The sequence below is a fragment of the Crinia signifera genome, chromosome 6, assembly GCF_055691185.1.
Source record: "Crinia signifera chromosome 6, ASM5569118v1, whole genome shotgun sequence".
NCBI classification, from domain to species: Eukaryota; Metazoa; Chordata; class Amphibia; order Anura; family Myobatrachidae; genus Crinia; species Crinia signifera.
In genome coordinates, this window is record NC_139222.1 from 19,600,282 (window position 1) to 19,626,299 (window position 26,018).

The window sequence follows — 26,018 nt, forward strand, 5'->3', positions numbered from 1 at the left end:
GAACCAGCAGGCAGAGGGCCCCAGTACTTCTAGTACTGGCCCCCGTATTGTACCAGGGCAGCATTTTCCTGATGAAATCCCCTCCACTGGAAAAAAGGGCAGGACACAAAAAAGGTGCAAAGTTTGCTATAAAAAGGGAATAAGAAAGCAAACTATTTTCCAGTGTGACACTTGCCCCGACAAACCCGGCCTATGTATAAAGGAGTGTTTTAAAATATACCACACATCTATGGAATATTAGGTTCATAATTTCACCGTGCTTCGGGGGTCTTGCTAATGCCACATAGCACCCACCATTCATTCCACCAGAATCTGAGCCGCAAAATCCAAAAATCACTCCTTCCCTTCTGAGTCCTGCCATGCACCCAACTGGTATTTTTTGGTCACATGTGAGGCATTGCCGTACTCGGGAGAAATTGGGGCACAGATTTTGGGGTGCTTTGTCTCCTTCATTCCTTGTGAAAATGAAAAATTTTGAGCCAGAACTGCATTTTTGTGTAAAAAAATGTAATTTTTCATGTTCACTGCCCAGTTTTATCAAAATTGGTGAAACCCCTGGGGGTTTGAAATGTACACTATACCCCTAGATGAATTCCCTGAGGGGTGTAGTTTGCAAAATGGGGTCACTTGTGGGGGGGTTCCACTGTATTGGTGCTTTGGGGGTCTTGCTAATGCGACATAGCACCCACCATCATTCCACCAGAATTTGTGCTGCAAAATCCAAATATCACTCCTTCCCTTCTGAGTCCTGCCACTTTTTGGTCACACATGAGGCATTGCCGTACTCGGGAGAAATTGGGGCACAGATTTTGGGGTGCTTTGTCTCCTTCATTCCTTCTGAAAATGAAAAATTTTGAGCCAGAACTGCATTTTTGTGTAAAAAAATGTAATTTTTCATTTTCACTGCCCACTTGTATCAAAATTGGTGAAACCCCTGGGGGTTTGAAATGTACACTATACCCCTAGATGAATTCCCTGAGGGGTGTAGTTTTCAAAATGGGGTGACTTGTGGGGGGGTTCCACTGTATTGGTGCTTGGGGGGTCTTGCTAATGCGACATAGCACCCACCAAAATTCCACCAGAATCTGAGCTGCAAAATCCAAAAATCACTCCTTCCGTTCTGAGTCCTGCCATGCACCCAACTGGTATTTTTTGGTCACATGTGAGGCATTGCCGTACTCGGGAGAAATTGGGGCACAGATTTTGGGGTGCTTTTTCTCCTTCATACCTTCTGAAAATGAAAAATTTCGAGCCAGAACTGCATTTTTGTGTAAAAAATGTAATTTTTCATTTTCACTGCCCACTTGTATCAAAATTGGTGAAACCCCTGGGGGTTTGAAATGTACACTATACCCCTAGATGAATTCCCTGAGGGGTGTAGTTTTCAAAATGGGGTGACTTGTGGGGGGGTTCCACTGTATTGGTGCTTGGGGGGTCTTGCTAATGCGACATAGCACCCACCAAAATTCCACCAGAATCTGAGCCGCAAAATCCAAAAATCACTCCTTCCGTTCTGAGTCCTGCCATGCACCCAACTGGTATTTTTTGGTCACATGTGAGGCATTTCCGTACTCGGGAGAAATTGGGGCACATATTTTGGGGTGCTTTTTCTCCTTCATACCTTCTGAAAATGAAAAATTTTGAGCCAGAACTGCATTTTTGTGTAAAAAAATGTAATTTTTCATTTTCACTGCCCACTTGTATCAAAATTGGTGAAACCCCTGGGGGTTTGAAATGTACACTATACCCCTAGATGAATTCCCTGAGGGGTGTACTTTGCAAAATGGGGTGACTTGTGGGGGGGTTCCACTGTATTGGTGCAACATAGCACCCACCATTCATTCCACCAGAATCTGTGCTGCAAAATCCAAAAATCACTCCTTCCCTTCTGAGTCCTGCCATGCACCCAACTGGTATTTTTTGGTCACATGTGAGGCATTGCCGTACTCGGGAGAAATTGGGGCACAGATTTTGGGGTGCTTTTTCTCCTTCATACCTTCTGAAAATGAAAAATTTTGAGCCAGAACTGCATTTTTGTGTAAAAAAATGTAATTTTTCATTTTCACTGCCCACTTGTATCAAAATTGGTGAAACCCCTGGGGGTTTGAAATGTACACTATACCCCTAGATGAATTCCCTGAGGGGTGTAGTTTGCAAAATGGGGTGACTTGTGGGGGGGTTCCACTGTATTGGTGCTTGGGGGGTCTTGCTAATGCGACATAGCACCCACCAAAATTCCACCAGAATCTGAGCTGCAAAATCCAAAAATCACTCCTTCCCTTCTGAGTCCTGCCATGCACCCAACTGGTATTTTTTGGTCACATGTGAGGCATTGCCGTACTCGGGAGAAATTGGGGCACAGATTTTGGGGTGCTTTGTCTCCTTCATACCTTCTGAAAATGACAAATTTGGAGCCAGAACTGCATTTTTGTGTAAAAAAAATGATTTTTCATTTTCACTGCCCAGTTGTACCACAATTGGTGAAACCCCTGGGGGTTTGAAATGTACACTATACCCCTAGATGAATTCCCTGAGGGGTGTAGTTTGCAAAATGGGGTCACTTGTGGGGGGGTTCCTAACTTTTAGCATCTTATGGTGCCTTGAAACCTACATGGTGCCTAAAAAATAATCTCATAAAAAGGAGGCTCCAAAATCAAGTAGGTGCTCCTTCTATTATGAAGCCTGTGGTTTGGTCACCGTGCACACTAGGGCCACATATAGGATATTTATGAAAACAAAAGAATTGGGGGAATCAATTTTTAGTCACATTTCTCTAGTAAAATGTACTGTGTTCCTTAGAAAAATGTATTAAAATTGCAAATCTGCAAAAAAAAAGAAATTTTGAAATTTCACCTACACTTTGTTTTAATTCCTGTGAAACACCTAAAGGGTTAACAAACTTCCAAAATGCTGTTTTGAATACTGTGAGGGGTGCAGTTTTTGAAATGGCATCATTTATGGGGGTGTCTCACATACAAGTCCCTCAAAGTCACATCAGAACTGAACTGGTCCCTAAAAAAATCAGTGTTTGAAATTTTCTTGAAAATTTGAGAATTTGCTATTCATATTGTAAGCCTCCTAGTGTCCCAAAAAATTAAAAGGAAGTTGAAATAATGATGTCAACATAAAGTAGACATATGGTCTATGTTAGTTATTCACTATTTTGAGTGGTAAGATTATTTGTCTCACAAGCAGAAAATTTAACATTTTGCAAATCGCTAAATTTTCCATTTTTTCACGATATTTTGGTATTTTTCACAAAAAAACACAGACTGTATCGACCCAAATTTACCACTAATTTGAAGTACAATGTGTCACGAAAAAACAATCTCAAAACCACTGGGATAAGTAAAAGCAAAAAAAAGTTATCCCCACTTAAGTGAGACATGTCAGATTTGAAAAAAAGGGCTCTATCAGGAACGCAAAAACTGGCTCTGTCAGGAAGGGGTTAAATTCTATAAAAATAACTTGAATGAGGAGGCGTTCGCAAAATACAAAGAATCAAACAAAACTTGTAAAGGGGCAATCAAAGCAGCTAAAATATTATATGAAGAGCGCATAGCCACTGAAAGCAAAACCAACCCAAAGAAGTTTTTTAAATACATAAATAGTAAACGTTTAATTAAGGAAAACATAGGCCCACTAACTGATACTAGTGGAAAAAGTGTTACTGAGGACAAGGGAAAAGCAAAACTGTTAAATGAGTTCTTCTCATCAGTATTTACTAAGGGAGAGCAGACTGTGGAACGAACATTTACAACAAACTGGACAAATAAGCCAGATCTCATTGTGGATTTCACGCTGAAGGAAATAATACTGAGGCTAAGCAAACTCAAAACAAATAAATCACCAGGGCCAGATGGGATTCATCCGAGGGTATTAATGGAATTAAGGGATGAACTAGCTACCCCCCTACATTATATCTTTAGCAAGTCACTATCGTCAGGTATAGTACCAAAAAATTGGAGAATAGCAGAGGTAGTGCCAATATTCAAAAAAGGAAAAAAGGAAGATACCGCTAATTACAGACCCGTTAGTTTAACATCAATTGTGGGTAAACTATTTGAAGGATTTTTAAGGGATGGTATCCAGGAATATTTAGACCATCACCGTCTACTCAGTACTAACCAACATGGGTTTGTGAAAAATCGTTCATGCCAAACTAATCTACTAGGGTTCTATGAAGAGGTTAGCAAAAACCTCGATAATGGAAATGCTGTAGATGTGATTTTCCTAGATTTCGCTAAAGCATTTGATACTGTCCCACACAAGAGATTGATTAATAAAATGGAGAACCTAGGATTGGGTGAAAATATCTGCAGATGGGTAGGGAATTGGCTATGTAATAGAGAACAAAGAGTGGTTGTGAATGGTGCCGTATCAGATACGATACCGGTACTAAGTGGAGTGCCCCAGGGTTCGGTTTTGGGGCCCATTTTGTTTAACATTTTTATTAACGATATTGGGATAGGGTTACTCAGAAATGTATCCATCTTTGCGGATGATACAAAACTTAGCAAAGTCATCAAATCATCAGAAGACATCACCATGCTTCAAAATGATCTTGCAATTCTAGATGAGTGGGCAAAAAAATGGAAGATGAGGTTCAATGTAGATAAATGTAAGGTCATGCACCTTGGGAGACACAACCAGTGTGCAAGTTACAACCTTAGCGGAGAGGAACTGGGTAATTCCATACTTGAAAAGGATCTAGGAGTCCAAATAGACAGCAAACTGGGATGTAGTTACAAAAAAGGCCAACAAAATTCTGTCATGTATTAAGAGGGGAATGGAAACTAGGGACTCAAAGGTAATTATGCCACTGTATAAAGCATTGGTGAGACCTCACCTCGAGTACGGAGTGCAGTTCTGGGCCCCGCACTATAAAAAGGACATCATAGAATTAGAAGAAGTCCAAAGGCGAGCAACAAAGCTTATTAGGGGAATGGAGAATTTAAGCTACGGGGAGAGATTAAGCAATTTGGGACTATTTACATTGGAAAAGAGACGTTTAAGGGGGGACATGCTCAACATGTACAAGTATATCAAGGGCCAATATAAGGAACTGTTAAACACCCTCTTTTCTACTAGAAAGGAATCTAGGACACGAGGGCACGAGTATAGATTAGAAGAAAAAAGATTTCATTCAGCTAGTGGAAAGAATTTCTTTACGGTCAGAACAGTCAAACTCTGGAACTCTCTTCCCAGAGAGGTGGTAACGGCTGGCTCATTAAATGCGTTCAAGGCAAAGTTGGACAAACATTTACTGGAGAAAAACATCCATGGGTACAAATAAGAAATATAATCTGTCTGTAAAATATCAGAACCTACCAAATCAGCAATGGATATCTATACCAGGTTGAACTAGATGGACGCAAGTCTTTTTTCAGACTTGTAACTTGTGCATAAATTATCCACAGAGGACTGGGCTGAAATGGCACAGATTCACCACTGGAGGCCACCAGAGAGTCAATTACCAACATAGAGTGAAATTAACCCATGAAAGACTAGACAGATATGAGTCATTGATAATGACTCCTAACACCAGGTCATATTAAGAGAACATCTTACAGGCTTTTGAACCATCCAACATCTGGTAAACTGCCATCTGCATTCAAGCATATTTTAAATACCATCTTTTAAATGTCATTTTATGAATTGTTTTGTAATAAATTTGTGTATAATTTCAGACGTCCTATACCATATTTGATTTCATTTTTTGTATGGTCCCTGAATATACAATTCAAAATGAAAGCCCATGTGGAGTGAAGGCAAAAATTTACAAGGAATGTTTTGTTTCATGTAATTTTTCTAATCATCTATTTTTTCACCTATTTCCATATACACTTCAATTGGAGAGGTGGAGTGTTATTGTGACCGTATATGTACATGTGTGTGTATATATATATTATATATAAATATCAGCTCACAGAGTCCCCTTAATTTCTCTATTGTCCTAAGCATTGTTCCTTTGGGTGTACCTATAAGGTACAAGTACTGCAGATATAGAGAAAGTCCAGCGCCAGGGAGTTTTACTTTAACCACTTCCGGGCTCGGAAAATTTCCGGGCATACCACTATGTAGGTGCGCGCTAGTGGTGTCTCCATCGGAGCACCACTGGCGCACTACCTTAGGGGTCCCCCCTCCCCACCCCTCTTGTTGCCCCCCCCCCCCCCGGTCCCTCTGCTCCGGCGTACACGGCAATCGTACGCCGGAGCTTCTCCGCCGCCAGCCGCCAATCATCTGACTTGTAGTGACGTCGGCGGCAGGCTGGGGGATGTTCGGGCGGCTCGGGACAGTTCAGTAACCCAAATCCTCCCGAGCCGCGAACATCCCCCAGCCTGCCGCCGACGTCACTGCAGAATGTGACAGGCGCCGTGGCTGAGAGGGGTGAGAGGCAGAGCGGCTGCAGAGAAGCTCCGGCGTACTAACGCCGGAGTGAAGGAGGGGGGGACGTCTTCCAGCTATCTGTGGTGTGTTTTGCTTGGGCAGGATAAACCTGCCCTGGTAGGTTTGTCCTTCCCCAGCAAAACCCACCACTCAAGGGGTTAAATTATAATTTTATAAGAGATACCAGGGTACATGTTTCCTAGCACGGCGCCCAGATTTCTTACTCACGCAAACGTAGTGAAATCGCATTACATTGCCCGTTTTTACCGTGCGATGTGTGCGATGCGATTTCACGCCCTCCTGTCAGTCAGAACTCCAGAGGCACCAAGATGACATAACCACAGCCTACAGGATCCATTTTAGGTGTGGATTGTGTCCCTGCCACCCCCAGTATCCACGCCACCCTGAAGCATGGCGAGCACAGTGGAATGCGTACTCCGTCCTTTTCATTCCCCCCACTATCCACGTCGGCGTGGAGTTGAATTTAGATAGTGTGTCGAGCGCAGCGAGCCACCGAGCCCGAAGCGTGGTGAGGGGACGCGGATTACTTCACACGCTTCGGGCTCGGTGGCTCGCCACACTATCTAAAACCAACTCCACGCTGACGTGGATAGTGGGGGTATGAAAAGGTTAGAGGACGCGTTCTGCCACCGCTCGACACGCTTCGGGGTGGTGTGGATACTGGGGGTGATGCTAAATGATGGCGTAGGTGTGGGTGCTTACAATTGTAAGCACCCATCACATACTATGCACACATCACATAGCATCACATCTCATGGTAATCACCCATCACATATCATGGCATGGGTGCTTGTACAATGAAATATTGCATCGCATTTGGTGCCATGCGATACTATGCGATATTTCATTGTATAAGCACTCCTGTGCAGTTAACATGGACATTGCATCGCATGCATCCCACTGCACTATAGATGGTACGCGATGCGATGCAATTTCACTACGCAGAATAGCACAATAAGCTATTGGCGTAGTGGGCGCCGTGCTAGGAAACAAGTACCGATTATATGGATGTGTCCCGAGTGGACAAAGGCAGAACACAGTGGGTTTTGGGCCACACTTATAAAAGATATGGTATAAAGTGAAGAAAAATGAGAGAATGGGTGAGAGTAAAATTTTACTTTTATTAAACCCTTTAATATACGTCCGATTTCAATATTTAAAAAAAAATAAAATTCTTCAAAATCAATTAATTAAATACACGTAATTACTTTGTCATAGCATGCAAATTGTATTCACATTTGTCATTTAGTAGACATCAAAGATACCATTGGAGAGGTGAAAATAATTTGCGGGGTAGTAACCAAAATGTTTAGTTAAATACAACAAGGCTAATGGCTTAATTCCATTCAACATTAAATCAGCAACAGTCAATCTGTAATAAATAATTCATGGATGCTGTATGTGCTTGAATGCTCAGTATTTTCCATTGCTGGCAATCAAGATACACAAGCGAATACCAACACAGTGGGCACATACTCTAATACTATTCTTCTCCAGTGATCCTACTACCTATCATCCTCTACTTGAATCTGGCACTCTCTCATTCCATTGGTATATACCCAAGGAACAGCAGAAGTGTCACTCTGGCTCCCCCTACCACTTTGGGGCTCTCTCATCTGCAAGGTTATACTGCCGTACATCACTGTGCCGCCTGATCCCATTCCGAACTTAGTAGCTAAGCAGTGAATGGCCGGATCAGTACTAATTGGGAGACCTTTTGGGAATATCCAGTGCTGTATTCGTACCCAGACAGCAGAAGCACCAGGTGACCTCAAGGGAGTCATTCCTCTATAATTTTCAAACTCATTTCCAATTTCCGTGGATCTCCTTCCAGTTTTTTGAAGAGACAATTATAAGAAAAGTAACTATTTACAATATATCAAACGCCAGACCAATAGGTGTACAGTATCCAATGAATTATTTATTACAGATTGACTGTTGCTGATTTAATGTTGAATGGAATTAAGCCATTAGCCTTGTTGTATTTAACTAAACATTTTGGATACTACCCCGCAAATCATTTTCGCCTCACCAATGGTATCTTTGATGTCTACTAAATGACAAATGTGAATATTTGCATGCTATGACAAAGTAATTACGTGTATTTATTTATTAATTGATTTTGAATAAAAAAAATTTGACGTATATTAAAGGGTTTAATAAAAGTTAAATTTTACTCTCACCCATTCTCTCATTTTTCTTCACTTTATACCATATCTTTTATAAGTGTGCCCCAAAACCCACTGTGTTCTGCCTTTGTCCACTCGGGACACATCCATATATTCAGTTGCTTTGCTGAACTTTTTTGGGAGCACCACCAACCCAGCACCTAGCTAAATTATATATAAGCAGTTATAGTTCTCTATATCACCTTTTCTACGTGTAAAATTATTGTGCCTGTGCCAATCCCTCTTTGTTGCATAAAACAAGTACCGATACCAATATGTGCGTTCAACACACAAGGACATGAGACATGCCAGATGGGTGTGGGCAGAGGGTGGGTGACAGTACGGTAAATGTACATCCCTTATGTTACAAGATCGAGTGCACGTTTGCTATGGTGAACCAATATTTAACCTGTGACCCCTCTTATGGGGAGCTTTAATGTATGCACCTAACCCAGATGGGGGGGATATGTGTGTTGCAATTATGCTATTTTGTGTATAAAAAAAACACTGTAATAAAACCGAATGCTTTGAGGTTGATAACAGTCTGGTATCATTTTCTTTGTATTCTCCCGATTGATTGGCAAGGTCAGCAGGGGTGACTGAATATATTGAAGGGACTTGTTACAGAATCTATCACCTCTGTCAACGATCTTTGGCTATAGTGAGAAATTAGATGTTAACCGCTAGCAGAGATTGGTGAGTGATTCCCGAGGACACCCAAAAACTCCTTCCTCCGACAACGAAGCAAAAATCGTACACTATGAGGGCATGTATTTACTCAATCATGTACTGCGTCTAGACAGCCGTGCGGACCAGATTCGCACAGTGCAGAAAGACTAATTCTCTCTCTGTACCCTATAATGCAGTGGTGGACAGAAGGTCGATCGCGATCTACCAGTCGATCGCGGGCCTTCCGCCGGTAGATCGCGATCGGTATTGTGCCCAGTCCCCGTTAAAATAGTCTGCTGCTGCCCGTGTGCTGGCTGAAGCCTCTCAGGGCTTCAGCGTTCCCAGTGGTGCACTGCGCGGGTGCACGGATGACGTCACTGCGCACCGGCGCATCGGCTCAGTGTAGGACTGGGAACGCTGAAGAAGGCGGGAGCTGCAGAGTGTGCAGACTGCAGAGCGGGCAGAACGGGCAGTGTGGGCAGTGTGTCTCGAGTGTCTCCAGCATCCAGCGTCCAGCAAGGTACTGTAGTAAGCGCCTGTGCAATCAGCTTCTGATAATTAAGCCCGGACCTGTGCTGTAGGGGATGGGAGGGGAGGGGGGTGCGTTATGGAGAGGCGAACATCGTGTGTCACCACTTGCAGGGGCTGCTTGATATGTGATTGCTTTGAAAACAGTTCTCAGTTATTTATTCACATTGTCTAACACCCTTATGTTTGTGCCACAAATGCAAACCCAGCAAATTGGATGTTGTTTCATGTTAATGAGGGGGGGGGGGTTTCTAAAATCTGGGGACCCCAAACAAGGCAAGCGTTTTCTGTAAGGTGCCTTATTCATTTATGGTGATTGTTACATGGAGGGAGGTGGCCCCCATGTGTCCCCTATCAGCCAGGGGTGCCCAATGTGTGCTGTATAATTCCATTTGCACCCCCTTGTGTCACATATCAGCCAGGGGTGCCCAAATGTGTGCGGTATAATTCCAAGGGTGCCCAAATGTGTGCTGTACCAAGGGTGACCAAATGTGTGCTGTACCAAGGGTGCACAAATGTGTGCGGTATAATTCCAAGGGTGCCCAAATGTGTGCTGTACCAAGGGTGCCCAAATGTGTGCGGTATAATTCCATTGGTACTCTCATGTCTCCCATATCAGCCAGGGGTGCCGAAATGTGTGCTGTAAAACTCCAAGGGTGCCCAAATGTGTGCGGTATAATTCCATTGGTAGCCCAAATGTGTGCTGTATAATTCCAAGGGTGCCCAAATGTGTGCTGTATAATTCCATTGGTACCCTCATGTCTCCCATATCAGCCAGGGGTGCCCAAATGTGTGCGGTATAATTCCATTGGTACCCTCATGTCTCCCATATCAGCCAGGGGTGCCCAAATGTGTGCTGTATAATTCCATTGGTACTCTCATGTCTCCCTTATCAGCCAGGGGTGCCGAAATGTGTGCTGTAAAACTCCAAGGGTGCCCAAATGTGTGCTGTACCAAGGGTGCCCAAATGTGTGCGGTATAATTCCATTGGTACCCCCATGTGTCCCCTATCAGTCCAGGGTTGCCCAAATGTGCGCTGTATAATTCCAAGGGTGCCCAAATGTGTGCGGTATAATTCCATTGGTACCCCCATGTGTCCCCTATCAGTCCAGGGTTGCCCAAATGTGTGCGGTATAATTCCATTGGTACCCCAAATGTGTGCAGTATAATTTCAGGGGTGCCCAAATGTGTTGTCACTTAGGTCACAGAGTCTTTGAGGTGCAGGGAAGAGCAAGGCAAGCCATTGTCTACAAGTCTGAGCGGTCACAGTGCAGGAGCATTTTATCACCTCCACGAGAGTCTTCAAGGAAGAACAGGCAAACTATTGGTAAGTATATCCACTGAGTGTGCTGCTATGGTGGCTAATATGAAGTGGGGACTGATATTTATCATGATGTTTTTGTTTCCTAGGAGCCTGCTATCACCATGAGTACTGCACAAAATGCCAAGAAGCCAAAAACATACTATTTCCACTCTGAATGGGAGAATGACTTTTTTTTCACAATGTCAAACTCAAAATGTGTATGTCTGATCTGCCATTCTAAAGTTGCAATTGCAAAAAGAGGGAATCTGGAACGGCATTTTAAAACCATGCACAATAAGTTTGACACCGATTATCCTCCTAAAAGTGAATTGCGGAAGAAGAAAGTTCACCAGCTAAAACTGCACCTTAGCACTCAGCAGTCAGTTTTTACAAGACCAAGGGCCTTATTTTGGTTCATTCTTTCTGACAAAATCCTTCTTAGATGGACAAAACCATGTGCACTGCAGGGGGGCCAGATGTAACATGTGCAGAGAGAATTACATCTGGGTGAGTAATTTTGTTTCTGTGCAGGGAAAATACTGACTGCTTTATTTTTACACTGCAATATAGATCTCACTTTGAATTAAAACCCCACCCAAATCTAATTCTCTCTGCACAAGTAACACCTGCCCCACCTGCAGTGCACCTGGTTTTGCCCATCTAAGAAGGATTTTGTCAGAAAGAATGAACCAAAATAAGGCCCCAAGTGCTAAATCAAAGGCAGCTACTATTGCATCATTGCGTGTCAGCCACATACTTGCAAAGAAAAATTTTTTTTTTCAAGATGGAGAAATAGTGAAAGAGGCTTTTTTAGAGGCAGCAGATGTATTATTCCAAGATTTTAAAAACAAATCGGAGATTATGTCTTCTATTCAGGATATCCAGATTTTTTAAGAAATTCTGTGATGCGACGCTGTGAAGTTATGGCTGACAATTTAGTGGAGCAGCTGCAAAAAGACCAAAAAGAGTGTGTCTTCTTTTCTCTGCAATTTGACGAGTCAACAGACCTGACAGACACATCACAACTTTGCATATTCTCTAGAATGGTTTTTGAAGATATGTCTGCTAAAGAGGAGATGCTAAAAATCCTGCCACTAAAGGGAAAATCTAGAGGGGAAGACATTTTTCAGGCCTTCAAGGAATACATAAAGGACACACAACTACCAATATACAAACTTGTTTCCATAACCACTGATGGAGCACTGTCTATGACCGGAAGGACCAATGGGTTCATTGCCCTGTGCAAACATGATGAAACATTTCCTGACTTCCTGAATTATCATTGCATAATTCATCAGCAAGCTTTGTGTGGTAAAATGCTAAATATGGCTGATGTCATGGATATAGCAGTCAAAATTGTGAATTCAATTAGAGCACGAAGTCTTCAGAGGCGTCTCTTCCGATCACAACTTGAAGATAATGAAGCACCACATAATGATCTTTTATTGCACACTGATGTCCGATGGCTAAGTAGAGGTGCATTTCTGCAAAGATTTAGAGAACTACTACCCGAAATCAAAGATTTTTTAGAGTCCAGAGATGTGGAATACAGGCAGTTGGATGACGAACAGTGGCTGCTAGATTTAGCTTTTTTAACAGACATCACAGCCCTGTTAAATGAACTGAATATACAGCTTCAAGGTAAAGACAAAAATGTTGTTGAAATGATTGGGTCTATTAACTTCTTTAAGCAGAAACTGAAAATGCTGTGTGTGCGTCTCCAGCAGTACAACCTGCGTGACTTTAAAAATCTTCTCTCTGAGCTAGATGCTCAAAAAAAAGAACATTCGCAACTTGCCATTTCCAGATATATGGAACAGATTGAAAACCTCCAATCAGACTTTGAAAGACGTTTCAAGGACTTCAGATTTCTTGAACCGCTAGCAACATTTTTGTCTTTTCCCTTTGGTACAGACAAGGATATTGATGATATTGCATCCCAAATGTCCTCTCTTTTTCACATGGACACCTCTTCAGTTGCAGATGAAATAATGACTTTGCAAAATGATATTTTTATCAAAGCCCGGTCTTCTGAAGGAAATTTTTGGAAGCTTCTTGCTGAAGAAAAATACCCAAACCTAAGAAAAAGTGCCATGTACATAACAGCACTTTTTGGCTCCACATATCTTTGTGAGTCTGCATTCTCGCATATGAAAATAATCAAATCCAAATACAGATCAAGTCTAACTGATGACCACCTTGACACCTGCTTACGATTAGGAACGAGTACCTACTGCCCTGAGTATTCAAAGCTTGCTGATGCCATGCAGTGCAAGTCATCTCATACCTAAATTTGATTTCACCTCTGATGAAAACTGCGCAGTTGAAACAGCTGTCAGGTGTACAGCTGTCTGTTTGTGCAATTATGTTTGTACAATAAACTCTTATTTTCTTCATCTACCATTCGAGTGTCCGTTCCTATCCTTCTGCAAACAAGGGGGGTAAGGGCTTTCTTTATTCTACTTTGTATGTTCCTGGCACCGGATACACCATCTTAATACAGAGTGCCATCCTGTGAACCAAACGATAATACCTAAATTTGCAAGATTTCCCAAAATATTGGCGCCGGTAGATCACCGGTAAGTAAGAGTTAAAAAAGTAGATCCCAGGCTACAAAAGTCCGGCCACCCCTGCTATAATGGTTACGCCAATTGCTAATGTAGTCTCGTACTTTTTACGTATGTACCGTATAACGTCCAAGGGCCCAACGTGAGAACGTTTTCACGTTGCTTCACCACACATGCGTCCCTTACGTTATACGCTGCAGACATTTCACGTTACTGTATGGGCCCAAGCCTAATGCCACGTGGCAGTGCCTTTAGCCTAACAGTAACCAACAATACAATTTAGTTTTACACAGAAAATCCTCTATGCACTATACCTAAATCTTTCTCCAGTGGTTGCCAGAGTTTGATTTTACAAACAGGCCTTTGCCTACATGTGTGTGAAAATATCACTAATGCAATGGACCGCTAGCACAGTTTAACCGTAACTCAAGCAATTCAAACAGTATACCCTGTTATTACTTGTGGGAAACAGGAGTGTAACATAAACCCAGTGTAAATACAGTATATAATTATTTCAAATAGATTACTTTTGAAGCTTAACTTATTGTCCGCGGGTTCGCACCGTTCAAACCCTGTACCAACACAGACTTGGCTTTTCCAGCAAGGGTTAGAGGTCACCCCCACCCTTTTGCTGGTAAACGTAAGCCTTGCGTATGGTACAATGTTTTGAAGAATGTAACGACTGGATGAGCCCTCAACTTTTAAAAGCCATAATATATATATCCGATGGACAATAAGTTAAGTTATATTGTTTTTTTGTAAGGTTGTGCAAATCTTTATTCCTAACTATGGGCGTACCTAAATGTAGCACCTCGTAGCATACCTTATCAGCTTTTGTGACGCTGCAGCGACACCCTTATGGCGATATCAGGTCCAATGTACTTTCACAAACCATATATATATATATATATATATATATGAGAGTATTAGACGGTCCGTCAGCTCTTTAGCTATAATTGAGACAAGACTGTAAATATCCTTAGATCAGGGATCCAAACCCTCTGACCATATTTATTTGAGTCTCTAACGAACACAAAGGGGGTAACAAAGCAATACAATAAAGACACAAGAATATGATATTAACAAAATAAAGGAAACTACATGTAGGTACAATCAGCTACAAACAATACAACCAATACAAATAATAGCAGTTACCGTCTCACTCGCATGCGCTGTCCTGGAAACCAGGGGCCGCGGTCAATCTGATCACAGCAACAAAGAGAAGAAAGCTTTTAGCCCAGGGGAAGCAATTTATAGGGACAAATACACTAGGATTTTCCAAGTCTTTCATTGGTCAGGGGTTCAGCTTTCACCTCTTCTCATTGGCTTAGTCCAGATGCACAGCTGTCTTTGTTCTATTCTTGTACACATGTCCAGGGACCCCTGTGGTGTAACTGATTAGAACTGGAAATCATCTGTTCACTTCTCCACATGGCTTTACATGTATGTTTCATATCTACAGTTCATAACTCATTACTGGTATATTCTGCGGTCTTACACCAACCACCGGAGTGCAGCGAGTGAGACGGCAATCGTACTGATACCAAACACTGAGAGAAAATAATGTTTTACCATGAATCTATGTGTAGTGCAAATATTAGTTAAATTATTATATTTGATTAATTTGTAGATGTGGGTATAAACTTTGGGGGTTATTTTGGTTCACTCTTTTTGACAAAGTCCTTCTTAGATGGACTAAACCATGTGCACTGCAGGGGGGCAGATGTAAAATGTGCAGAGAGAATTAGATTTGGGTGAGTCATTTTGTTTCTGTGCAGGGAAAATACTGACAGCTTTATTTTTACACTGCAATATAGATCTCACTTGAAGTAGAACCCCACCCAAATCTAATTATCTCTGCACAAGTTACATCTGCCCCCCTGCAGTGCACATGGTTTTGTCCATCTAAGAAGGAACTTTTCAGAAAGAGTGAAGCAAAATAAGCCCGTGTGTATAATTATGGCTGAAATTAACGATCGGATATTCTCCTGCTCTCCTCCGTACGCCCTTTTATGTAAAGATGTGGACGCAAATGGCGGCCATATTATTCTAACGCAGTCTAGATGCAGATCAACTTCAACATAGGCGTTTTCTTACTTCTAAAGTAAAGCGTTAATATAGCTGCGTATAAAGTCTTGTAAAATATCTATATATCTGTAGGTATTCTTCGCCGTGAAATAGCGCCACATTCTGTTTTTAAAGTCCTATTGAAAAGCTCTATAACTGCCGCTTTCACATCAGTATTGGTTGTGAAATGCTGTATACCGTATTTTTCTAATACCTTTTTTAGGAATTTGTTTAGAAACTCTTTACTTCTATCAGTCTGTAGTTTCTTCGGCACGTCCACCTGCTGGAATACTTTTTCAAAAGCATTAGCGACTGTCTTAGCGGTCAGACCATGTTACTTAATACCGATGATATATATTTAATACCGTCGTTGTACTTTGACAGGTCTATGAGAGAAAACAAATTGCATTGCAACTGATTTATACCGATCCGCAGATTATTTTCCTTTTAGTTTTTTCTCGCCGACTTGTGCAATGTGTATGTAGGATCTTTTGAATTAATTTTTTTTTAATGAATGCAATAGTTTTTATTGTAAATTTTGTAAATTATACAATGAAACACGAACACAACAAAAATAAGAAACAAGGAAAAGCAATAAGATGCTCGAGTGCACTCATTATTAAATCATGTTGTACAGGTCGAGTATCCCGTATCCGAATATCCGTTATCCGAATTATTCCGAAAACCAGACACTCCAGAAAGTGAACATTTTTTATTTTTTGCTAAAAACTCACTGGGGGCATTTGTAACAGCATCACTGGGGACATGATATGTAACTGGCACTATATATGTGCAAGACAATGATTGCTTGGCATTCAAATTCAGTGCTGAGATAGTTCACACATTTTGTATTTTATGTGGTAATAAAATATATTTGTGTGTATATTATGTGTTTATACAGCATAAATGCAAGATACTTCAAAATACATCATTGAAATATTAAAATATTCCGAAATACGGAATAATCCGTTATCCAAAATTCTCCTGGTCCCGAGCATTTTGGATAAGGGATACTCAACCTGTATCACATAATAACATATTGTAAAAAGTGCCTGGACATGTTGACTATTGTCATGGTCAATTATATAACATGCAGTGAGGGACAATAGATGAGCATAATGGATGTACTGTACAAAGGATTCACCTGGACCAGACAGCCTGAAACCTATGGCTGGCTTTCCTGGCTAGATATGTAAATTTCTTATGGGGAATAGTGTCGTTAACCAGCCTAAGCCAAGATTGCGTGGTAGGGAAATTTTCTGGCAATACACACCTTGGCTAAGGTGCATACATTTATCACATAGTGTCTGGTCGGAAGATCTAAAGAATCCTCCTCCAGGGCGGCTAGTAGGCATACCGCTGGTGATCTTGGGATACCTGTGTTAAGAATAATGTCAATGACTCCCGACCAGAGAGCCGCTATATGAGGGCATGACCAGATTAAATGCCAAAAGGAGCCATCTCATGTACCACACTTCGGGCACACTGTAAACTATTTTTTTTTAACCACTACAGAATATTTATCGTCTGTTTTGATGCGCGACATTCGATTCAAAACTATCTTTTCTATATGAAATTATATAAATGCATATCTAGTTCATATCAAAAGGGCGTACAAGGGGGAGCGGTAGGGGCGTGGAAAGGGGACCTATTAACGAGGAAAAAGCAAATTGATATTGAGCGCCGATTTGATATATTCTGCACCGCAGCTGTACCAAGAAAGAAAAGGGGGATTACCTAAACCCCTTAATGTAGACCAAGCAAAAGAAAAAAGAAATATGGAACAGCGATGTGCTGAATATTATGAATATATTTATTAAAATATAACAATATTGTGGCCAACAATAGACAAACAAGACTTACAACATATATTAAACTGTTAGTCCATTCCCCTCTTTTGGAACTGGTTAGTAATTGATTGCATGCATGCTGGGATAATCATTACTTTATAGCCAGTTAATAGGATTAGTTCCAAATAACGCAGTTCCCACTTGATGCGCACATACAAGATTAGTAGTATACTTATAGAGTTTCCAGCTTTGGAGCAGCGATGGGGTATTTATGGCTTATAGATACCGCAATGTCCTCTGACCGTTGGTGCAGTCCTATCATATGCTCATATCCGAGATCAATCGTTGGTAGTGTCTAGTGTTAGCCAGGAGCGTCCCCTCTGTCCTCTCAACGCGTTCCTTCGCCTCAAAACACCTCTCAGCGGCTTCCTCAGTAGTAGTATGGCTATAAAGTAATGATTATCCCAGCATGCATGCAATTAATTACTAACCAGTTCCAAGAGAGGGGAATGGACTAACAGTTTAATATATGTTGTAAGTCTTGTTTGTCTATTGTTGGCCACAATATTGTTATTTTAATAAATATATTCATAATATTCAGCACAGCGCTGTTCCATATTTCTTTTTTCTTTTGCTGGACCTATTAACGGTCTATCTAATAATCCACACCCGACGGATGATGGAGGAATTTAGTATCGATGCTTCCGTTTCAATATATTGAAATTATATTTTTTGTGTGTGAGTTTTCTGGTGTTTACGAACATTTGATTTATCTGTAAACCATTTCCCACATTCAGAGCATGGAAATGGTTTCTCACCTGTGTGAAGTCTCTCATGTGCAACTAGTGTCTCTTTCTGTCTAAAACATTTCCCACACTCAGAGCATGGAAATGGTTTCTCTCCTGTGTGAAGTCTCTCATGTCTAACAAGAGTTGATTTACATCTAAAACATTTCCCACATTCAGAACACGGAAATGGTTTCTCACCTGTGTGACTTCTCTCATGTTTAACAAGATGGTCTTTTTGTCTAAAACATTTCTCACATTCTGAACATGAAAATGGTTTCACTCCGGTGTGAATTATCGCATGTCTAACAAGAGATAATTTAGTTATAAAACATTTCTCACATTCAGAGCATGGAAATGGTTTCTCGCCTGTGTGACTTCTCTGATGTGCAACAAGAGCCGGTTTATTTTTAAAACATTTCTCACATTCAGAGCATGAAAATTGTTTCTCCCCTGTGTGAAGTCTCTCATGCCTAACAAGAGTTGATTTACATATAAAACATTTCTCACATTTAGAGCATGGAAATGGTTTCACCCCTGTGTGAAGTCTCTGATGTGCAACAAGATGGTCTTTTTGTCTAAAACATTTCTCACATTCAGAACATGAAAACGGTTTCGCACCTGTGTGAAGTCTCTCATGTTTAACAAGATGGTCTTTTTGTCTAAAACATTTCTCACATTCTGAACATGAAAATGGTTTCACTCCGGTATGAATTATCTCATGTCTAACAAGAGATAATTTACTTATAAAACATTTCTCACATTCAGAGCATGAAAATGGTTTCTCCCCTGTGTGAATTCTCTCATGTTGAACAAGAGTTGATTTATCTCTAAAACATTTCCCACATTCAGAACATGAAAATGGTTTCTCTCCTGTGTGAAGTCTCTCATGTATAACAAGATGGTCTTTTTGTCTAAAACATTTCTCACATTCAGAACATGAAAATGGTTTCTCTCCTGTGTGAAGTCTCTCATGTGTAACAAGAGTTGATTTATCTCTAAAACATTTCCCACATTCAGAACATGAAAATAGTTTTTCTCCTGTGTGAATTCTCTTATGTTGAACAAGAGTTGATTTATCTGTAAAACATTTCCCACATTTAGAACATGAAAATGGTTTCTCAGCTGTGTGATGTCTCTGATGTAAAACAGAAACTGACTGATGTATAGAACTGTTACCAAACTCAGAACTGGATGATATTGTATCATCTTTATGGTCTGTACTGTGTGTAGTAATGTCTGAATGATCAGGAGAAGGTTCCTCATGATTAGAGGGAAATGTTGGGTGTGTATTTGGGATAATGGGGTTTTCTTCTGGAGAATCTTGTCTGACGTTCTTATCTTCTAGTATATAACCTGGAGACACAATGAGATCTCCCTCCGAGGTATTCCTGCTTATGAGCCCATCTACTGGAAACAGACAGAATTGTTTACATTGAGAAGCAAATGTTCATGGATGTTTTAGTACTTGAACTGAACATAATGATGCGTACACACTGGCCGATATATCGCTGGTCTGTCAGCCAGTGATAGGTCTGCAAATGATGTCAGTTGGATATAACGTGTCAGGTCTGCAACACAGCTGATGGTCAACATACCTAAAGCTAGATGGTGCTGTGTGTAAGGGTGATCTCCTGACTGCCCGTACACCCGCTGCAGTAGGCAGCGGTGATGTGCAGCTGAATTGGCCCGCGCATGTAATTGAACCCGCCCAGTTGTGATATCAGTTACTATGGATTGGGCAGGGTTTATGGAGAACACACTGCCCGATCCATTCACAGATATATCTACAGATAGATTGTTCTGCATAAATATCTATAAGTTTGTACCCAGCCTGAGGGATATATTTACCAAAGGTCAATATTGATTGCTTTAAATTCGCTCTTAATCGATGCTGGACTTCCTGGGCTAGGACACATTTTAAAATGAATGTAAAAATCCAACCGTCAGTAAATGTGTGTTCTAGCCCTGGAAGCCCAACATCGATTCATATCGAATTTTAAATTGACCTTTAGTAAATAAACCCTAAGACTCAGCTGATTGTCTCCCCACCCTCTGGGGTCCCCTCGCCTACCATGATTTTACTACTGTATCTACTGACACCTCACCATCGATGCTGCAAGGCCGCTGTTTTATTACCATCTAGGGATGCCAATCCCAGGGCAGTCATTCAATCCAGGAATTCAGGATTGAAAATGCCCAATCCCCAGATTCCCAGGATCCTTCCCTAATTAAAAAATAAATAAATACTGTGCTACTGGAGGCGTGGCCGGGTAGCTGGGAGCCCAGCGTCTGACAGTTAGAGGTGCATCTGGGATCCAAGCCGGGGCATGCAGTTTGGCTGTGGGCGGGCAGAGCTGCTGTGCATCCTTTGGCAGTGTATCTGACCTGCACAGCATGACCTCTGACACTGCTCGGCATTAAACTGCACATGCACAGTCTAATCCTGAAATCCCGCGATTGGTAACTCCAATTCCAGAATTGAAATCCTGGTGTTCTTGGGGCCAGATCCCGGGATTGGCCACCTGACCTCCACCCTTTCTTACAATCCCCACATTCAGTCCCTGTGCCAGTATTGGCAGCTTCCAGGATCAGATCCTCTCTCACCATGGAGGCAACTAAGACCCTCATCCACTCACTGGTCATCTCTAGACTGGATTACTGTAACCTGCTCCTGTGTGTCCTCCCCAACTTCCATCTCAGTCCACGACTCATCGTCTCCAACCTGACTGCTTCTGTGCCGCCCCCCCCCCCCCTCCTACAGGCCCTACACTGGCTCCCATTCCTTCCAGGAGACACTGGATGCTTTACCCAGTACAGCCGGAGAATGGGATTACGTTTGGCGTATTCCTGTTGGTCACTAGATGAAAATAGTCGTCTTGAGGCAAAGGATGTTTATTTGCTCAAAGATCTGAAAAGATCTCTTCCCCTATCTCTAGGAGAGTCAGCATACAGATGTTACAGCATTCAAATACAGGCAGATTTACAACTTACACAGGGCAGCAGCCCTCCTTTTATGTTACTCCAATACACATTACCACAAGGGGCAAGCCCACCCTGTGGTCCCCAAACAATTATCTTAAGTGCCAGAGCTGTGCATGAGTTGGGCACATGAACACTCTACATTGTCCCTTATGGCCAAAGGGGAGTGGTTACTCCTCTGAGTCACAGCCCACCTGGGGTGCTAGGTACCACCTAGGTGCCAGTCTGTCTGGCTAGGGGGAAGGGTTCCCTCCAAAACATACTTCCAGGAGCCTGCCAGGGGACCGGCTGAACACCTCTAGTCCAGACGTGAGCTCTAGAGATGGGCAGCCCTAATCCCCTGCCAGGGTCTCATGCCCGCCGACGAAGAGCCCCATGGAATCACTCAGCTTGTTAGAAAGCTGATGCTCCCTGCTACCCATCCCTGCAGCTGCCAGCAGTCTGTTTTTGGGGTAAAGACTGGGGGGGAACCCAGCAGCCCACCAGAACCATGGATTCCCCTGGGACACAACAACCAAGTACAGTAAGTGCATTCCACATTTAAATGACACTTTATACATGGTATTAAGCCTGTTTGTCCTGCCCCAGCAAAACCCACCACAGGACATTGGAAGACCCCCCCCCCCCCCCCCCCCCCCCGTATGTGCTCCAGCGTTTGTACGCCGGAGCTTCCCTGCCACCACTGCCTTAGCCACCTGTCACATTCAGCAGTGATGTCGGCACCAGGCCGGGGGATGTTCGAAGCAGCTCGGAAGGACACGGGTGCCTGAGTCCTCCCGAGCTGTGCCAAACATAACCGCGCCTGCCGCGGACGTCACTGCTGCTGTAAAATGAGTGGCAGCTGACAGCAGGTGGCCGGGTCAGGAGAACTCCAGCATACGCCGGAGCAAAGGTAATGGGGGGGGGGACTGGGCTCTAGAGGTGCTGCGTCAGTGGTGCACACCTGGACACCACTGGTGCGTACCTATTCTATATTAGTGGTATGGCCGGAAATTTTCCAGGACCGCCGGCTGCAGCAGAGCCCTGAAAATTTCCGGGCATACCACCCAAGTGGTTAAGCCTCACAACACAAGATACCAGGCTCCATCCCCCTGCAGCATGGGACCTGTAGTCCCAGCTCAGTGCTGCACACACACAATTTACAATATGTATGTATGTGTTGTTATATAACTATGGTGCCCCAGCACTGGGCTCCCCGAGCCCTGCAACCCAGAAAGCATGGCTGCAGGGGCTCCTTACCACTGAAATGGCTGCGCTGGGGAGCTGGATTTGCCTCCCCCTAGCCCCCAGCGCACCGGTGTAACATTATTGCTGCCTTTCCGCAGCCTCCAGGCTGGGGCTTGCGGTGCACTCAATCCCTGCTGGTGGCTTCCTTCCTCCCCCCCAGAGCCAGAACGGCACTACCACAGTCTCCTGCCTCCAGCACACCAGGGGTTAAGTCCACCTCTCTGCAACCACCGGAGCCGACACAGATTTGCAGCGCACCCTGCATCTGCTAGGGGCCGGACTCCCAACCGCAGTGACTGCCTGTCCCCCAGCTCCCTGACATGCCACAGCTCCCGTAGGACAGAACAGAGCTGCGGTGCATCAGTCAGCTGCACTGTCCAGAACCCAGCTCTCGCAGCCTCCCCTTCCCCTGGTGAACCCAGGAGTGCGCGCATAAAAGATGGCCGCGGCTGCCGGAGGGGGACCGGTGCTGCCGCGCACATTTAAACCATACAACAGTAATATGGTATCCATCTTAAACAAGCGGCGACTAGCTAGTACTATAGGAAAGGAACCCACATAAGCCAGTGATACTGTGCAGCCAATCACTTCTCTTACACACACACACACACACACACACACACTATACACCTGGCAGCACAGTATATGTGGGCTACACTAGTAGCGTGTCCTAGTCACTGGTTACCACTACTCCAGGTCACCACACAGGTAACATAACACCTGTTGCGATTGGGACAATTGTGGGTTTACATTGCGGGGAGGAGACCGGTCAGATCTCTGGTAACACATGACATGATAGAAGGGGAGAGCAGGATTATAATGAGATTTATGTCTTACCTGGTAAATCTATTTCTTTGAGGATGTCAGGGGCAAGAAAGCTAATGCTGGGTAGTGGAGTGGGAAAGAGCATTCCAGCACTCAGAGGAACTATTAACTGTAACATAACTAAAGCGGACACGGCAGGGAGAGATTCCTGTGGCCCCTGACATCCTCGAAGAAAGATTTACCAGGTAAGACATAAACCTTATTTTATTCTTTGGGACACATCAGGGGCCACAGGGCTAATGCTGGGACATACTGAAGCAGCCACCTAAGGGTGGGGATGCTTGTATAGCGGCAAGAACACTCTGGCCAAAAGCAGAGTCCGGGGAGGCAAACATATCAAACGCATGAAAGCGCAAGAAGGTATTGGCGGACGACCAAGTCGCTGCCTTGCAAAGTTGCTCTGCTGTTGCACCACCCCAACAGCCCAAGATGCACCCACAGACTGTGTGGAATGAGCCCGGAGCCCCTCAAGAACCAGGAGGGAGGAGCCCAAGTATGCCTGCTTGATGACAGAGTGAAGCCAGCGGGCAATCGCCTGCTTAGTAGCAGGCCAACCTCTTTTGAAACCCATAGACTACAAATCCGGAGAGTCTTAGTGCGGCACACATAGATGTATAATGCACGAACCACATCCGAGGAAGCATCCAGCCCCAAAAGGCAGGGACCACGATCTTCTGGTTGACATGAAACTTGGACACCACCTTGGGGAGGTGAGAAGGAACGGTGTGAAGAACCGCCCTGTCAGGATGGAAGAACCGGAAATGGTGACCTACAGGACAGGGCCGACAGGCCAGACAACCTCCTGGCCGAAGCAATCGCCAACATGAAAATGGTCTTCCAATGAGCCAGCAAAGGTCCACCAACTTAAGGGCTCAAACGCCGTGAGTACCAAGGAAAGATCCCACGGGGCAACCGTGGGAAAAAAGGGGGGCTGGATATGGAGGACACCCTGCATGAATGTACAGACATCCTGCAACAATGCCAACTTCCTGCGCTACAGGATGGACAAAGCCGAAACCTGTAAGGAAGTTGAGCAAAATCCAGCCGCTAGACCCTTTTGTAAGAAGGACAGAATCATGGTCAAGTGGTAAGTCCTGGGATTGAAATGGCGAGTACGACACCATGAAAAGTAAGACTGGGCCAATGGGAAGCCACTAGGATCAATGTGTCTCCTTCTGCCTTCAACTTGCGGATCACTCTGAGGTGCAAAATCATGGGGAAGGTGTACATTAGAGCAAATGGCCATGGGGCTGACAGGGTGTCCACCATGTATACAAGTTCTCTCCGTGTGTGTTTTTGGAAAGTAAACCAGAGAAAAACCACTGATTAGATGAAATTCAGAAACGAAAAAAAAAATTCACCAATGGGGCAAAGTAGAAAAATTTAGGGTGAGCGTACCCCAACTCACAATGTGAGTGGCACTGTATGTGCACGTAGCGTGTACTTTTCCTGCTAGGCTCTTCTTTCTCTATTTTCTCCCTTTGCTCCAAGTGGTGTGTAAATCATAAAAGAAGAAATAGGACAATAATGTGTAAATCCGTTTACTCTTGAGTGTTTGTGAAGAATTGGTGAAACAAGCAATTTGTGGGCGCACAAATGTGGGATGTCTTGATAAAGGTTTCCTTACACCGAAACGCGTCGACGGCTAGTGTGGGGAGTGAGCAGCCATCACCTTTTTTCCACTACCCTTCATTGGATGTATGTATTTTATTCCGTTTTTATTTTTTTGATGTGTCTTGCATGTTTTTAAAAAATTGTTTTTCTATAGGACCATTGTGGGTCACTGTGTACTGGCATTTTTCCCTGTTATGTGGTGTCTGACCATCATGGGGATGGAGGACTTTTAAAAACTTTTTGCTAAAGAATAAATCGTTTTAAAAGGATACGGTTTTTTCATGGTTACTGGAACAAGTATGGCATTGAGACACTTCTTTTTCTTTGTCTTACCCTCTACGTACTGGTTATAAAACTGGATGAGGCCTTCTCAGTGTGAATAAGAATACAGGCCCAAAAAGAAAACGCTACGGGAGTGTAAAGACTTACCAACCCGTAAGTCCGGTACGCCATCACTATTCACAATCATTGCTGCCTCTGGGTAAAGAAAACCCTTTTTCACTTTGGTCTTGGTGAAGGAATCTTCTATAACTAAACCTCACACAAAGAAACCTTTATACACATTATGAAAATTCTTTAAGAGTGAGTCTTGGTACGATTTGTGCACACCACCTCCATAGTTCTCTTGTAGAACACTATATATATATATATATATATATATATATATATATATATATATATATATATATATATATATATATATTTATACACACACACGGGTCAGGACGAGACTACACATTGTTTATGTTTATTTATCTTTTATATCTACACTGCGGAGAAAAATTCCTGATCATCACATTAAAAAAGGAGACACAAAGAACCTGCTACGGGCATATACCCAATCTACCTTTACCGTGAGTGGGGTACGCCCATTTTTTTCACCATTGTATTGTGTTTTAAGCTTGGCTTCACTGTAAAAGATACCTTTATACGTGTACCTCCCCCTGAGATCGGGTGAGTGAGGTGCGCCCACAAATTGCTTGTTTCACCAATTCTTCACAAACACTCAAGAGTAAACGGATTTACACATTATTGTCCTATTTCTTCTTTCATGATTTACACACCACTTGGAGCAAAGGGAG

At 43.0% G+C, this 26,018-nt stretch overlaps 2 protein-coding genes across 7 annotated transcripts in view; one reads left to right on the top strand and one right to left on the bottom strand.

Moving 5' to 3' along the window:
* LOC146010042 (uncharacterized) overlaps positions 1-26,018 on the bottom strand; it is a 224,068-nt gene that overhangs the window by 172,194 nt on the left and 25,856 nt on the right. The window contains exon 7 of one of the 4 annotated variants that reach the window (XM_083150878.1): positions 17,636-19,695. The exons of 2 other annotated variants lie outside the window; for them this stretch is intronic. In XM_083150878.1, the coding sequence (XP_083007004.1) occupies positions 18,227-19,695 (1,469 nt within the window). In that variant the 3' untranslated portion in view covers positions 17,636-18,226. Of the gene's footprint in view, positions 1-17,635; positions 19,699-26,018 lie in introns of those variants that run through there. One more of the 4 variants, XM_083150877.1, reaches the window with a different exon arrangement.
* The window catches only part of LOC146010053 (uncharacterized), a 173,072-nt gene that overhangs the window by 81,058 nt on the left and 65,996 nt on the right, over positions 1-26,018 (top strand). The gene's annotated exons all lie outside the window — the stretch shown is intronic.